The 17,617-nt window shown below is 43.1% G+C and overlaps 1 protein-coding gene across 1 annotated transcript in view; it reads right to left on the reverse strand.

Moving 5' to 3' along the window:
• The window catches only part of UST (uronyl 2-sulfotransferase), a 159,799-nt gene extending 155,568 nt beyond the window's left edge, over window positions 1-4,231 (reverse strand). Inside the window, exon 1 of the mRNA XM_054063135.1 lies at window positions 3,654-4,231. Within this exon, the coding sequence (XP_053919110.1) occupies window positions 3,654-3,903 (250 nt within the window). The 5' untranslated portion in view covers window positions 3,904-4,231. The remainder of the gene's footprint in view (window positions 1-3,653) is intronic.
• Window positions 4,232-17,617: the final 13,386 nt, after the last annotated feature.

A 17,617-nucleotide genomic window follows, 5' to 3' on the forward strand; every position in this document is an offset into this window, starting at 1 on the left:
AAATAAAAACCCCAAAGCCAGGCAAGACGACCTCTTCCCACCCTGTGGAGGCCACAAGTAGTAAAACAGAGAAAACAATTTTCCTTTTGGTCTAAGCCTTCTTGATTCTTGAAAATTTAAATACAATAATGGCGGTTGCAAAATTCACATGCTGCAAACATGGTTTGCAAATGAACTATTCCTTTCTGCCTGGGGATTTAAATTTTAACACCGTAAATTGTGGGTTGGGAGGAATGGAAGGAAAGAGCTGCTTGTACACCGGATCTGTGGCTTCAGGGGGAAAAAAAAAAAAAAGTTATTTTTTTTGTTAACATCATGAGACTTCACGAGTCCAACTGTTGTTTAAAACACATGCAAATATATAGGGCTTCGGTAATTAGCTGGACTGGATGGCCAATACCTATTCCTTCAAACATTTCTGTTAGTGCCCTAGAAAACAAACAATATCTACTTACAAAAAACCTGTTCATAATTTGCAAAACTTGGCAATGGCTATTCTAAGGAGTATGCATCATTTTTGCAAAACCTACACTCAGTAATAAAAATAATAATCTTTGGCAATGTCATCCATATGGATCTCCTTTGATATCTCAAGTGAAACTGCACACCAATGAAGTGTAAAATAACTTCAGAAGATAGCATGCAAGCATGCATCTCAGCATCCAGGCAAAATACGCTCTGCTTCTCTGCAGAGACAGCAGCACAGCTTGCTTAGCAGTCCTAGGACTCCAGCCACAAGGGCTCTGCTTTCCTCTCAGCCACTGGCCTGCTGCAGGATGCAAGATAAGTCCCCATCTTCTCAGCATCCCAGGTGACCCAGGCACAGGGAGGAAACTCCTACATTAATTGATATAACAAGTGCAGGAATTTATTAATGCGTGGATATTAATAGGTTTGTCTACTTTCTCCCAAGAGGAGGCAACACTTCAAAGCAAAAAAAAAAAACCCAAACCAGTTTCAAAGAAGACTGATCTCCCTCCCCAGAGGCTTACCACGTTCAGGCACACACAATAAAGGCTTTTCTGCACTTGCACAAAAATTATCATGACCCATTCACCAAGACGCAGTGGTTTCCAAGCCTTTCATCTACAGGCCTCAGAAGATTTTCCAGCAGAGACACAACTACTGGCTAGAGGAGTTAGGGTAGCAGATCCTAGCTTTTATTTTTCAGATCCCTTAAAAGTAGACAAGAGACCAAAGTGAGAAGATGCGTAACTCAGTGTTTCTCACCGTCTATTCCCACACAAGCCAACCTTACATTCATCCCTGATAAAGACTAAAATAAAAAAAAAAAAAAAAGTTGACATCAACTTTGCTTTGAAAAAAACAGAGATCTTTGCTTGTTCCAATTAAAGAGTCAATCAATTGTAACAAAATCTGCTTCCAGCTTGGTGGAAAATCTGTCCTTTTCTTCTTCAAAGGAGAAACTGCTTCCTAATTGTAACATTAAAGGAAGAAAGAAAAAAAATCATTAAAATCCAAGCCTAAAAGGCAGTATGTTCTCCTGTTCTTATTTGAACTTTCATTTAAGTTGTTCTCCAGTTACAGCAGAATCACAGAATAATGTGAACTGGAAAAGGCTTCTGTTCACCTGGCCCTATCCCTACTCCACTCTGACCCAAAGCAGGGGAAAAATTGTGTTGCTCAGGGGCACATTCAACTGAGTTCTGAATATCTGCAAGGGAATCCCAACCTCCCTGGATAGCCTGCTCCAATGTTTCACTACCCTCACATTGAAAATTTTTTTACCTAATATCTCACTGGAATTTCCCTTGTTGCAACTTGTGTTTGTTGCCTCTTGTCCCACTGCCCTGTGTCCTCTCCATACCCTCTCATCAGATATCTAAGTCAGTTATCTGGGACAGTTTTCCCTTAAAGAAAAGCAACACACATGCAGAGTTCTATTCACAACATATTCACAAAATATGTACACACAGATATTAATTTTCATCTTATTTTTCTGAAATATAAGTACTGTATTTCTGTTCACAGTCTAACACTACCTTTTATCATAGAATAGCAGAATCATAGAATAGCCAGGGTTGGAAGGGACCTTAAAGATCATATAGTTCCAACTCCCATGGATTGCCCTTCTCCGGCATTTACCACCAGAGACTTACCTTCACGGACAAGTAACACAGCCTGCCTAATGTGGTAAAACCTCACACCACAAATTCTTCTGCAGCAGTGCTTCCATATGGAGAAACCCTTAATTTTCATCCCTTATTTGAAAAGCCCTGTGAGTCTGAGGTACTTGCATGACCTCGGGAGACACTGTTTTTAACAACTTCACCATCAAGCAGGGAAGCAACATTTATCGATGGGGAAACCGGGCACCAAGAGAAAAAACACGTGCAAACTTGTGGACATCGAGAGGATGAAAACTGCATCCCCCAGCATGGGGCTTGTACCTGCATCCCTGTCCGGGTCACACAGGCAGTGCCGGTGTGAATCACAGAATCACCAGGTTGGAAAAGACCTCTTGGATCATCGAGTCCAACTATTCCTATCTGCCACTAAACTATGTCCCTGAGCTCCACTACCTCGGCGCTGCTGTTCCGACCCTGCTAGCTCACCTTTCTCTCCAGTAGCAAACCAGCTGCACAGGGATGGATGCTGGTTTCACCAAGTGTATGTGTTGGGATGGTTTGTTTGCTTGCTTGGTGAGGGGGGGAGTTTGCTTGCTTGAGGGAGGATTTTGTTTTCTGTGCTGTCGGGTTTTCTTTCGCTAGAGCATCTTCTGCCATCTGTAACTCCGTCCCCCCACTCCTGCCGCACCCCACCCCCTCCGGCAGGGGACGGCACTGCCCTCCCGGCCCCGAGGGCAGGCGGGGGGAGCCGGAGGACTGCGCCCTGCGGCGGCCACCGGGCAGACAAAGAGCCCTCCTCGGCTCTCACGGGGGACTCCACCTTTCGCTAAAATTAACTTCCGACGGGGCGCATCCCGCTCCCTAGGGCGACGCCTGCCCTTCCCACCTCGCTATTAGAACTCACCGTCCCACCTGCACAACCCTCCCGGGTACCACAGCACCGGGCAGCCCCCCAACATCCTCAGGCTACCCCCTAACATCCTCGGGCAGACCCCCATAGGCCCCCCGGGCTGCCTCCCAATGGCAGCCCCCAGCCTCGGGAAGCCCCCCCAGCCTCCTCAGGCAGCCCCCCAACATCTTCCTCGGGCTCGGGCTGTCCCATCGCCCCCAACCTCTCCGGGCTGCCCCCACCAGCCTCCTCCGGCAGCCCACTCCCCCACTCCTCCCAGCTGCCCGGGCTCTCCGGGATGCCCCCAGCTTCGGGCAGCCCCCCAGCCTCTTTGGGCTGCCCCCCAACATCCTCCTCCGGGCAGCACCCACCAGCCCCCACAGGCTCTCCGGGCTGCCCCTCAACATCTTCGGGCTGCCCCCCAACACCCTCCTCCGAGCTGCCCCCCCCCCCCCAGCTTCCTCGGGCTGCCCCTCAACATCCTCCTCGGGCTCGGGCTGCCACCCGCCCCGGGGCTCTCCGGGCTGCCCCCCAACATCCTAGGGCTGCCCGCCAGCCTCTGGGGGCAGCCAGGGGGTGGGGACGCCGGGGCAGCGAGGCTGCAGCCCAGCCGCCACGGGTGGCGAGGGAGGGAGGAGAAGCCGCAACAAGTCTCCGCCGCCGCCTGCCCTTACCCAGATAGTGCCGCAGGTCCAGCAGAAAGTGCGGAGGCCCCCCGTTGAGCTGGTAGAAGAGGGAGCCCGTGCAGAAGAGCAGCAGGGCGGCCATGCAGAAGCCGTAGTCGCGCAGCGAGAGGAAAGGCAGCAGCGAGAGGGGCCGCCGCCTCTTCCAGCCCCCGCTCTGGCTCGGAGCCGGGGCCGGGACCCCTCCGGCCGGGGAGCGGGGCTCCGGGCAGTCCCCGCCGCGCTGCTGCTTCTTCTTCATCCTCCCCTCTGCAGCCGCCGGGTCACGCAGCCCGCCGGGGAAAGCGCATCCTCCATCCGCCTGCTCGGCTGCCCGCGGCGGGGAAAAGTTCCCGGGAGCTCAGGGGACTCGTCCCGTCCCCATCGCCGGCTGCGCCCGGCCCCGCGAAGGGCGAGAGTCCCCGGCGCTGCGGCGGAGCGCCGCTAAGGGGAGGGGAAGGAGGTGGTCACCATCCCGCTCCCCGCGGCTCCTCTCCTCCTCCTCCGCCGCCGCTCTCGCTGCCGTCTCTCCGCTCGGTGTCGAGTTACAGCGAGCGCCGCCGCCCGCCTGCAACTCGCGCCCGGCTTGTGCGCGACGCCCCCCGCACGGCCCGGACCCCGCGGCGCGACCGGCGCCTCCGCCAGAGCGACCCCTGCGGGCGCCGCCGAGCACCGACCCGCCTGTCGGCACCCGCGGCGGCGGCTGCACCGGGCTCTCAGGGAGCCAGCAGTGTGCCCAGGTGGCCAAGAAGGCCAATGGCATCTTGGCTTGTATCAGAAACGGCGTGGCCAGCAGGACCAGGGAGGTTATTCTCCCTCTGTACTCGGCACTGGTGAGACCACACCTCGAATATTGTGTTCAATTTTTGGCCCCTTGCTCCAAGAAGGATGTTGAGGCTCTGGAGTGTGTCCAGAAGAGAGCAATGAAGCTGGTGAAGGGGCTGGAGAACAAGTCTTAGGGGGAGCGGCTGAGGGCACTGGGGTTGTTTAGCCTTGAGAAGAGGAGGCTGAGGGCAGACCTTATTGCTTTCTACAACTACCTGAAGGGAGGTTGTGGAGAGGAGGGAGCTGGCCTCTTCTCCCAAGTGACAGGGGACAGGACAAGGGGGAATGGCCTCAAGCTGTGCCAGGGGAGGTTCGGACTGGATATCAGGAAAAATTCTTCACAGAAAGGGTCATTGGGCACTGGCAGAGGCTGTGCAGGGAGGTGGTAGAGTCCCCATCCCTGGAGGTATTTAAAAGACAGGTAGATGAGGTGTTCAGGGACATAGTTTAGTGGCAGGTAGGAATGGTTGGACTTGATGATCCAAGAGGTCTTTTCCAACGTGGTGATTCTATGATTCTCACTGCCCTCCTCCATGACCCGCGAGGCAGGGGTTGGATGGGGCTTATCATTGCCCTATGCTGTGGGGGTCCTTGTGGGGAGCCGGGGGTCTCATCATGCCAAGGCCCCATGTCTTTCCTTACAGTGATGATAGCAATAAAAAGGTTTAATATTACGGTTGTCTCATTGAGTCTAATGCAGCATTAAAATCCATCATCTTTATAGACACGGAACATCATTTGTGAGGGAAGAGAGTGGTCGTGCTTCATAGAACAGTTTAGGTTAGAAGGGACATTAAGGATCCTCCAGTTCCAACTTCCTTGCGATGGGCAGGGACACGTTCCACTAGACCAGGTTGTTCAAAGCCCCATCCAACCTGGCCTTGAACACCTCTAGGGATAGGGCACCCACAATTTCCCTGGGCATCCTGTTCCAGTGCCTCATCACCCTCATCATGAAGCCACTTCTCATTGTGGCTTTGCTGGGATGATTAAAGCTGGGCTGTTGTCTACTGGGGACAAGGTTTTAGACAAGCAAGGAAATGACAAAACTCAGATTGCTCATGTGACCTTAATTTGACCCTTTTGTGCATATGGCTTATGATACAGCCTCTAATTACTTGACCAAGTTATTTTCCCTAGAGAACCATCTTCCACTGTGTGTAGGGTGAATGGTGTTCACTCAGCACTGAGCTGTTTAATAGCTTCATCCTCTTTATACAACATATGTCCCAAATATGTCCTGATGGCTTGCTTGGAGCTAGTCTTGTCCATGAGCACTGCCTGAAGTAGAAATAGATTTAATTCCCTCATGCTGCTGCCTTCCCAGCACAGCATTGGAAGGAGGAAAGTTTGGGGTGCTACTGCCATTTCAGCGTTTCATTTTATGGACGTGGGTGGAAGGGAGGGTCTTCCCTGGATCCTTCTGGTGGAATCACACAAGACTCTTCACTTCTAAGCAACAGCAACTTCTGTCCACTGTGGTTTCAGAGAAAAGTAGGAAATAATGACCCAAGTGCAACTTGCCAGGTCAAAAATTAAAAAGCAATCACCATTTTTAGGCTTAAAAAATGTGTCCTGATTTAGGAGGCCTGACTGGTAATCCTTGTGCACTCGCAGCTGGAAATTTTGCTCATGAGACTGGATTCAGATGGTTTTGCTACTTAAAGGTTCAGGTAAATGTCTAAATCTTACCTACACTACTGGCTTCATTTTGTTGCTGGCATCCAGCAGCAAAGGAAATCTGCCGAAATATGGAAATTAATCTTGCTGGTGTGAACAAGAGGACAAAGCCAGAACTTGACAATAACTAACCAATTCATTGCATTCCTTGATTAAAAAACCCTCCATATAGGGACTGAAAAGAGCAGATAATCTTAGATGGTTTGGAGATTAATCTCCTGGGTTTAGTTAAACTGTTCTACAGCATCACTGCACTGATCCTTCACAATCTTACACAAAACCTGGAACAAAGACAAAGTGAGGCATGACACCTGATTTTTGAAATAAAGAACAGTAATATGATACAAAAAATTAATTCCACTTTGGGCTTTTTTTTAAGCAGAAAAAAAAAGAAAAAAAAAAGAGACAGCAAAAGGTAAGTCTTCAAAACTGCAGTTCACTTTAAACGGAAATACCCAACACCTTTCACCAGAAAAGTTGTGGAAGGTTATAACTCTAATTGCACGGTTAAATGACTGCTTCATAGTTCTCATGGATATTGCTTTGAAACGCTTATTGGGGGCTTACTTAACATGCACTGCTGCCATGGATATTTTACATTGTTTTACATTCTTTTAAATACTTCTATATCTACTGGCTTGTTTGAATGACCACACTGCAGATTGCTTTCATAGTGCTACTTGCTGTAGCAGATGAGAAACAGGTATTCACTTATGCTGAATGTTTGAGAAAAATGGAGGCTTTGGTGAGAGGAGAGACAAAACCTGTAAGGTGAATCAATACATTTTTATTTTTCTCATTCTCATTGCAAGGAATGTCTTTGATGTCTAGGAGCAGATACTCTTTTTAAAAATAAAAAAGGGGAAAAAAAAGGAAAAAAGAAAATATCGAAAAACGGTCCAATCAATAGAGTAAAATTTATGTAGAAGGACTGACTGTACTGTTGAGAGAGTCCTTGCTATATTTCTAAGCATTGACAGGTAAAAAAATCTCTTGGGAGGAAGAAGAAATGGAATTCTTTGTTGCTGAAACATGGACTTAAATATATAAATTAGCTGCCAAATGTGTTACTTTCACATATATGAACTATCATACATACGATATACTATGAGTTGGAATGCCTAAATGCAACCAGGGTAATGATCAGGAAAGTAAATGCTATTTGCTATGTGCTATAGCTTGATACAGTGCAACTGTTTTCCTATTTTTAATTTCCCTGTTATTCAACTACTTTAACAAAAACAGTAGGATTTTGAGTGCACAGCATAAAGCAATTAAAACATATAAATATCCTTAACTTATTAAATTCCCATTCACACAAAGACCCTCAATGATTCCAAAACACAAGCCCCACACTGAAAAAATATTACAGTTGAAAAAGCAAGCGTCAGCCCTTTAGGATAATCCAAAGGTACGATTTTTCAGGCAAACTTGTTTTGACTTTCAGGGGGTATGACTTACAATTTAGCCTTTAATCATGCAATGATTTTTTTTTGCTTGTACAGTGCATGGGACAGACACTATTCACTGTATGTGCAGCTTTTCAGTTTATTTTTAATCTCTTTGTTCAACGTATGTCCTCGGGCTTTGTTTAAAGCTATTTAAATCCTGCTTGTAATCTGGAATTATTAACACCATAGCAGGCTTTTCTACTGCATTCATTGTTACAATACCTTGAGTATATGATGAATGCTTCTGAATTGATTTAATGAGATGTGGCTAATATCACCATTTTACTGATTGGGAAATGAGACACAGAGAGATTAAGGTTAAATGCATCTATTAATTTTGGTTGCCAGCCTTGAGATGTCTGGGGTTCGCCTTGGTGAAATAGTTAGCATTATGCAGCACTTTGTATGTTTGAAGCATAGCTCCCTTTGACTTCAGATGCAGCTGTGAATGCTAACTACCTCTACAAATCAGACCCCAGGCTCTCAAACTGAACACCAAGCATAAAAAGAGGACTCAGTGGCCACTTGTAGTTCAAGTAATCTGCCTGACATCATACAGGAGTGCTCCAGTGCTGGCAGACACAGAATCAATCATTTTCAGAGTGATGTTCGCTGCAGCAGTCCCCATCATCTGCCTGCCTTGACCTTGTCCCACTCCTCTTTTTCCTTCTCTCATAGATCTAGTCTCAGCTCCAGGTCCAAATCTGTTTCCTTCTATGACCTCATCCAGTCCAGGTGCAGATTTTGCTCAGACTGAATACCCCTCCTGGCTGCAGGGGTTCCAGCAAGAAGGGCATAGCAAGCACAGAGGCACTCCCCCAAGGCTGGAAGAGGATGCTCCTTACAGTAAAAGGAGTGGAAATCATAGCTGCCAGAAATTTCCAATGGGTCCACACTGGTGGTGTACTAGAGTTTCCTGAGCTGATTTGTAACTCAAAATGCATGGATTCAGAAACAAGTTCAATGAGTGAGATAAAAAATGCATAAAGGTTGTATGTCTGGCAGTACTCAGTAGAAACTGATTTGGCCACATAAGCGTGGGTTACTCACCAGCTAGTCAGACCTGTTGCTCAGTCAACCTGGATGTAACATCTTGCCAACAGGGCTGTGTGCACATGATTCTGAGCCTATGTCACTAGTATCTTGTCTGGGAATGTCTTTGCCAGGCTGCTGGGGTGCTGCAGCTCTCTGTTACTATCACACATAATCTGATGTTCCAGAGAGACTTCTAGTCTTTCATAGGAATAGAAAAACCCACAGGCTTAAAAAACATAGACCAAGTGACAGATGCGCTGCATTTTTGCAGTGGTAGGATTTTGCTTCTAACGTAGGCAAAAAAAATTAAAAAAAATCTTTCCCCTATTCTTAGAAATAGCAGAATGTTTTTTTGTTTAAAATTTCTAAATACATTCGCTAAATAAATTCTCATTAAGCAAAATTCCCCAGCTGGGATATTTCAGAATGGGCAGTTTGCAATGGTATGAATAACTAGAAAGCAATAAGATATAGCCTGGGCCCTAATTTTCATCCAACAGTAAGGGCAGAAAAAAATTAGATGCAAGGCTTCACTGAGTAAAGGTTCACTGGTGTAACAGAACAACATAATGTAATGCCATCTGGGAAGCACTCGTGAAAGATCACAGCTTTAGATTCCACCACCACTCTCTGCAATTCAGAAAGGGTTGTGAACGTAACAGAGTAATTGATGGCAACCGTGCAGGCTTTAGTTTGCTCTATGTAGCAGCAGTTGATAACTTGATGGAGATCAAATAAGGGTGCACTGTACCCTTTCATTTCATGCATATAGAATGCTTAAAAGTTTAATCCGCCTTGACTGAATTGGAATTGCAACCCTGTGCTGGCTGATTGTATTCATTTCTGTCCATTGTGGAAGGTTCAAGAATATATCCCTTGGAAAAATATGGCAGGAAATAACTGAAGACAGGGAAATGAGCTTGTGTGCCAGATGGATACAACCTAGTGATGCTCGGATGGAGCAGGTTCACTTCAGAAGAGGTATTTCTAATTTGTAATTGAAATGGTACTTGGAATTACATAAGCATGTTCTATCAACGTCACTTGGAGTGTGATGGGTTTATCAAAAGGACTTTATATTAATCTCTTGGAAATGATGGTTGTCTCCGGAAAAGTGCTACTCATAGTGCTGTCCTAACTTCTAATACTACTCTTTTCATTTGCTTGCTTAATTTCCTCAGAAAACGAGTAACGAGAATTCAACCACAATGCTTTCCCTTTTAATCAGCATGCGTATCATTCAGAAGAGGCAATTGAAGCTAGAGCTACAAGAGGATGTTGTATAATGTATAGTCTTGATGATCGATCCTTTTCTCTCATAAATATCTACCCAGAACACCCCAAATGAGTTCCCTTTGACTTTGCATCCAGTTTGTATTGATTTTCCAATAGCAGTTTAATTCCTGCATTTATCTGCAGAAACTACTAATAGAAAGGCAGAACTTTCAATGTATAAACATGAATTTTCACACAGTAGACACCCATTAAAAGCTACATTTATTTAGACAGTTAACAGAGTAACACCATATGACATACTGGACAGATTTAGACATGTAAATATGGAGACAGTTACATGAGGAAAATACAGTACTGGTGCTAATTAGGCACTAATTAAAGCAGAAAGTTAGGCACTTATGTCTAAGTCCAGGAAATGCAAAAATATGTTTGCAACACACAGCTACCTCCAAAACAGATGGTGCATGCGTGCAGAGCTATGCCATTGTTATACCGGGAGCAGCAGAGCCAGGTTAGCACAGGGCTCTCGGCAGGATTAGCCAGGGTCAACAGACAGTCATCCTAGCGCTGGTTTACCTTGGCCAGTTCGAGAGACATTTTATAGCTTCCTGTAGTGCATTACCTTCCGCAGCACAGGGAGAAGCTTCAGGGAGAAAGAAGTTAATACACCAAGAGATGCATTGGTGTTGCAGCTGGGAACAGTATTGAGAGGATGAAACAGCTGTCTAGTCTATAAGAAACCTCAATCCACATCTCTGAAAGTACTCCTAAAATTAGTGTTTGAACTCCTAATACTCTATTAATAGTAACACCATCACTGCTGTCTTATAAAATAAGGCAAACCTACAAACAACGTCTCTCCCACAGATGAGGGCTTCAACCAGTGGGATGGACTATCTATCTTGTTTAGGTTTTGGTTTTAGGGTTTGTGGGATTTTTAAATTTTTTTTTTGGGGGGGTGGGGGAACTGAGAGAGTAGGAAATTGAAAAAGCCGAAGTGGAAAGAAATTGGAAAAAGAAGCAATGAGGGACCGGAAGAGTGGTACACTAAATGTGAAACGGAGAAGATGCTACACATAGTGTGGAGTGAAAAGTGAAGAGCTGATTTGTACTTATGGGGGAGAAGAAAGAAATTCCTTCCTAGCAGGTAGGGGAAAACAGCACCTGATGTGGTGCATTTAATGGTTATCAGTTTCAGATTCCTGTAAGGATTTTCAAAAGCAGCTGTCTGAACAACTGGGCTCTGAGTCCTTCAGTAAATTTGCCCCTGTGTTTTTTAAGCTGATCTCAGACCTTATATACTAAACAACTTACAAGCTCGAAGTTACTATACTGAATTATTCATAGACAGACTGCATGTAATTGAAGTATTTCAGAAAAACTGTTTGTTTGCATATAAAAAAGCCAGCGCACATCAAGCCCTCTAGCATAGATCCCTCACTTGGTGAAGTGATATTCACCAGAAATGGAATTATGCATTGGCTGCTTTTGTGTAATCTGCCACAGGACTGTCATTACAAACGTTAGGTCGAATTTGGAAAAAGCAATATACAAAACAGGAACTGATCTACAAAATAAAGCTTACTGTAAAGTCTGTAAATCAAGTGACTTCATCTTCTAACTTCCCACACGAGTGGTGGCCCCACAGTGCCCGCGCTGCATGAAACTGCCTTTGCTCTTCCTTCAGCTACAAATGCATTGTTGTTTACAACCCCATAACAAAACTACACCATATTTCAGATGATAAAAACCTTACTTGTGAGTTACAGGGGGGCAATGTCCTTCAGAACTGTTTGCCTTTGCCTTATAGGTAAATTGGTCTCTTAGGCACTCAGTTTTATTAGCAAACGCTTAACGATAGAGTGGCAATACTTTGCTGAGAATGGAAACAGAAGGTCAAAATTTAAAAACTTTAAGCCAACAGAGTAATATGCAAATTGATAGAACACTATCCAATAATTCTCCCCTCACATAAGAGCCTGGAAAAGAGTGATGCAGCCAGGGTAAGTAATGCAGCAAGGGTGAAGACACTGTCCTGTATACGAGTAAACACACAGACATCAATGAGGTAGGTGTAGGTGTAAAATGCTGACTTAGACAAACTCAGGCAGTTTATTTTAACAGCTCAGAGAATTCCTTTTTTAACTTAGTTTTGACTCATTTCCCAGACAGTTACACATATAACCTTGGCTTCCTATCATTTCCTTGACATATACGTATGTAAACCTGAAAGTTTTTATGTTGTATGTAAAATTTCATTTTGATCCTATATGGTCAGATTAGGAGTTTTGTTCAGTGTCAGCTTAGAGAACAACTGTGGGAAATATGAAACCTTTTAATTTTTTTTTAATTCAGTAAGAACAACTCTCATTTACAGAATTTATTCTTGTTCCTCTTGCAGTTTCAAGTTGCTGTTAAAATATGAACTATGCAGAGCACCAAGTAGATCTGCATATCATAAACTGTTTCCCCCCCAGTGTTAAATTAGATTCTTTGGCAACATTCTTTCTAGAATGCAGTAATTTTTTTAAACTTATACAAGATATATCTAGAAGATAACATCTACGAAAATGCCTGTTTAAAAAGTAGACTATATAAATCAAGTATTTAGGACCTCTAAAGTAGAGAAATAAAATCTTAAAATGAATATAGAAAAAGATACACTGCAATTAACATAATCATGAATGTTTACACTAAAGTAACAGCCAAGCATTTGCAAGAGGAGAAAGAATGTCATTCATTTATAATGAATTAAGGCGAATGAATCAAAAGTTCCTTGCTCAATTTGAGTTTTACCCAACATCAAGGCTTCCTCTGGACTAGTTTGATTTTTCTGCAGTCTTTGTCCAGATCCACGTGACTGGAGCAAAACTATGAATTGCTTTAAGCATTCCCAGATGCTGGGGTTGTCAGTCTTAGATCACACTATTTCCAATTCTTGTGGAAAAAGAAAGTATATATTCTCATTACACTGGGCCTTCAACTGAGTAGTCTTGTGATTGTGGGACTTGAATTTGAAAACCAGAACAACAATTATGATCAACTGGTCTGATTTACCTTGCCTGATGAAATAAAAATTGACTCTGTTGTTGCTGCTAACATTATTTTCTCTCTCCTACTTTTTACTTCCCTGCCTCTTGCTGCAGCAACCTTAGCTGTTTCAATGCCACTGTTTGTGCGCTGCTGATTGAGCTAAGCCAGACATTAACATCACACCTTATAAAGGCAGCTCCTATTGCCCTTATGGGAGGTTCTTTCAAAAGATGTCACCTTTCTTCCCGTTCTTTTTACCTCAAATTAACACAAGCAGGCTCAAACATATGTCGTTTGCATTTAAGAAAACAGTATGCCCTGTCTTTTGAGGATCTGCTTAAGGTGTTGTTGCCTTTCGTATTCAAACAGCACGAAGGAAAAAGCTGTGTATTTGTAACTTTATGAAAAATATTTGTTAACTTAGGGTAAAAGAAAGGTCATACTGCCTTCTTCCCAGTCTTGCCTTTTTATTCACAACCGCATTTATCCATGGACAGAAGACTGTTGCAAGTTGAATGTGACAATCCCTTCAGCCCTCAGATGAGTTACAGACTTCTTACATTCGTAGAGCCTTAAGTTAGCTGAAGGATGGGAGATAACATGTGCTTCTGTGTAGGAAATCTCACTCTGACTTGCATAACAGAAACTCCCAAATACATATGGAGGTCATGTGGTGTGTAAATCCCTCCTTCCTGTAGAACAGATAACAAGAGAAGGGTGGTAGAACAAGGTTGTTGCTCCAAAAGATGCACTTTGCACCAGCTGCATCTCCGCTCTTCTGGACCTCAGCCTAGCTACAACTCTAGAGAAAAGCAAATCCTGGCTTGTAAGCATTATAGGCTGCTTTCCCAAGCTTTTTTTTCCCTTTCCTTTTCTGTTTGCTGCTGGGGCAGAGCCACAGCTCACCTGAAGACAATCCCACATACTTCCTATATCTCAATCAGATGGATGATCCTTCCACTTTGTTTTGTTTGGTAAGTGAAAAGTGGCAAAATGAAAATTCAAATCATTCCCCTGCGCTACCTGCAACCCTCAGGATGCCTCTGCTTCTCATCCCTTTTCTCTGCTTTAGAAGTCTTTTCTATCCAATCGATGCAATAAGTTTGCTACAGCAAACCAACTAAAGAACCAAAACTAAGAGAAGGTGATGGTAGTCATTTTACAGGAGTTTTATGGCTGGGAAAATTCAGACATGCAAACAAATCAATATAGTCAGAAGAGTTTGAATAACATTGCTTGATGGTGGTACTTATTATATGTGGAACGGTGAAGGCACATGAGTACCCCACATGCTGTTTTTCTGCATAGCTTAAGACTTTTGCAAATTAGAGCAGGGCTGGAAGATCCCAAAAAAGTTTGGCAGAGAGACTGTGAAACATTTTATGGCATTTACATCATTGTCTTATGTTTTGCAAGGGAAATTAGTCATAGTGTGATTTCTACTGTGAGTAGAAATCTACTCTCTCCTGAAGCACTGCATGCTAACTTGCAGAGAAGCAAGGATTACCTGATAATAGCAAGGTGAGAATTCGCCAAGTTTGCCCAGTGTCTCCTAATTTAAACTCTAATTGTCCCTTACTGAGTGAATATGGAAACACGTTAATGCTTTGGGGTTGCTGAACATACTCACTTCTCTGCTTCAGAGAGGCTGCCAGATGTTTGCACTTTGAACATGGTTTGTAATGTAGTTCTAAACATCATAGTTTGTAACACCATTCTGAAAAGAATGATCGCATACCTGCTCTGGCAGTGTGTCCAACTAGATGGAGTTGTTAAAAAGCTGCATCAGAGACAGTAATGCTTGAAAGAAAAAGTTTTGAGAAAGTTAAGATGCGAAAAATACCAGAAGTCTTGAAGTGTGCAGAACACATCTGTAACAACCACAAAATGGGACAAGCTGTATTTTTGCAAGCAGATCTGTTTCTAGATGAATGAAAGCAAACTATAGAAAGGAGATACTAAACAGGAAAAGAATGAAAAAAAGACAAACCACCAAACCAACAACAATCAAAACATTACAGCAGGGAAATTTCCAAATTCAGAGCCCCGAAATATTTTCTGTTGCCGCTATTTTCCAGCAGTCGACATTCTGGTAAATGTGAAATGCACATAATGTCATTTTGTCTTTTAGAGAAAGCATTGCTTATCAAATAAACCTAAACTGCCACTGGGGAGTTCAGTTTTGAGCTGTGACCACTGATGCAACATGTTCCTTTTGCACTTGAAAATACTAGTACTAGACTTGTTAGGAATGAAGAACTGGATCTTACATTGAAAGCAAGTGGCTCATTAAGAAGTAAAGTAAAGCCTATAGGAATCCTGTTCTGTTTCTTTTTACGTTATACCCTAGAAAGTGAAAAGAAACTGCTGTCATTGAAACTGTCAAGTCCTGTTGGGATTTGGCTGAGAAATAAAGAATGCAAATAACTTAGAATAGGAGAGTGTTTTAAGAAATTCCAAATGCATCACGTTCAGAATATGTGCAATTTTTGCAAAAGCCAGACACAGACAGCTGACATTGTCCACAAACATAGGTCCTCTGGCTGGCGGGGTGGTAAATGTACTGCAAAGGAAGCTGTGGAGTATGTTCTGATTAAAAAAGGGCCACATATGGAGACCACCTTGCTGCATCCTAGTGCTGCTTTTTAGTTTTCAGTTGGAACCACTCTAAAATAATTTGAAATTTGTATTAGTCATTATGTGGACTTTCCAAGCATATAGTTACTACGTTTTGTTATTACAGTGGTGGTATCTGCATTATTCTTTCACGCTGACATTTTAATCACTGGTACTTACTATTGCAAGACTTCTCACAGGCAGAACTGATTTGTAAAATCAAATCTTACATAATTTACAGAGTTTGACATCTTACATAATTAACTAATTTACTACACACCGTAGGTCATTGATTTTCCATGGAAAAAAAAAGAAGTTAGACTGAAACTTGCATCTATTATTTTTTTCCAATGGATCACCCTGCAAGCTATAAATGTTCCTTTTTTTTTTTTTAATCCATTATCATTTCCATGAGAGAAATTTTATTAGTTAGAAAAATGTGTCATGGTCTTGCAGCCTGGTTATCAGGATTATTACTTCTCTTAGAAGTGAGTTTTTGTTTCTGAATGTGGTTGAAGTAGTTAACCCTAAAAACCTATTTGACAAAAGGATGCTTTATATCTTTTCATCCCATTTCAGCCTTTCCATAAAAATCAATATTTGCTTTCCATATGACTTGTAACTAGCTTACAGAATAACCTACCTAGCATAGCAAGCTTTTCTTGCTTCTCACTACTGTTAAAAATAGAAGCAAAAAGGGAGGATAAAAAGACAATAGTGTTTTAAGTCATCTTTTCTTAGTATAATATTAATGTAGCTGAATGACTGAATGGATTTTTCTAACTCAAGTTGCAGAGTTAGTGTTTTGGAAGCAGAACAGTTTTATATGTGGTGGACATAGAAACATTATGCATTGCATCTTAATTCCTATTCCCTCTACAGTACAAAAAGGTAGCTTATTTCTGCTTATTTTATCCCCTTCTAGTTAATTAAATCCCCCTTTCAGGTGGTGCATAGATAGTTGAAAATAATTTAGCTGAGTAAAAATGTATTTGCTTATGGGAGAACAATTTCTTTGGTGTTTTGATATCACAGATGCACCTATCACAGAACTGATTTGGTTACCGAACACAGGGAGAATATATAAATTAGTAAGTGATAAGCAAAACTTGTCCTGTTCAATATTCAGGGATATAGATTAAACTGTAGTACATAACTTTGACATGGAAACTTTCCTGTGGGGTTTACAAGTCATTTAGAAACACTAACTGTTCCTTTAAAAGTGTAGAAAACCTAGGTTCTTGATTAAGGAAGAGGCAGGCTGCTCTAGTAGAGGTTTCAGATGCCTATTTCCTTAATCCAAAGCTGGGTGCAGAACTTTTTTACACCCATTAGGTGTGTAAAAAAGGTGCTGACTCTGCCTGAAGCTATTTTCTCCTAGGCTTCCCCAGCCATTATTGGTCCCTTCCTCTCTCTCCTGCCCATTCTCTTGGAGCAGCCTTGCTGTCTTCCCCAGCTTTCTGTGGGCACTGTCATTCTTTCCTTCCTCTACATCTTATTTCTGGGAAATATGAGTGATGAACACAGAAGTAGTTAGCATTGGTTTGTTGTCCTTCAGATTCACTTCAGGTCTGCCTCCTGTCCAAGTTAATGTTGCAGCTCTTGTACTTCATGGATCCTTAGCTGTTAATACAGTAGTAAAAGAACTCTCAATCGTCCTCTGCATCTTCCTTTTCTATTTTCTTCTTCGTGCATTTGGCCATTCTGCCAGTCTATCAGCCCTGATATCTGGGTATTACCTCTGAGTCCAACAAACCAGGCTATACCTAAACATTACCAGTTTATTGTGACCTACTTTGCCTACCCATTTGTTCAGTTTAAACTGCTCCAGGCACTTGTTTTGCACTTCAGTAATATCTACTTCTCTGTCCTCCTCTGATCACACATTAAGCAGAACACAGGAGGAGGCATTAACTACAGAGTTAAGTAAGGTTTTGTCCCTTTGGAAATAAAAGCTAATGGGAGACAAGGAAAGAAAGAACTTTTAGAAAGAAGACCAGAAATTTAGTCTTTTAAAATAAAATACTCATTCTTGGACCTTTACTTTTAGTCATAGGGCAAGCAGGACTCTGCTCCAAGAGACTTCCCTTTGGGTGGGCC

The sequence above is a fragment of the Cuculus canorus genome, chromosome 3 (assembly GCF_017976375.1).
Source record: "Cuculus canorus isolate bCucCan1 chromosome 3, bCucCan1.pri, whole genome shotgun sequence".
Classification (NCBI taxonomy): Eukaryota; Metazoa; Chordata; class Aves; order Cuculiformes; family Cuculidae; genus Cuculus; species Cuculus canorus.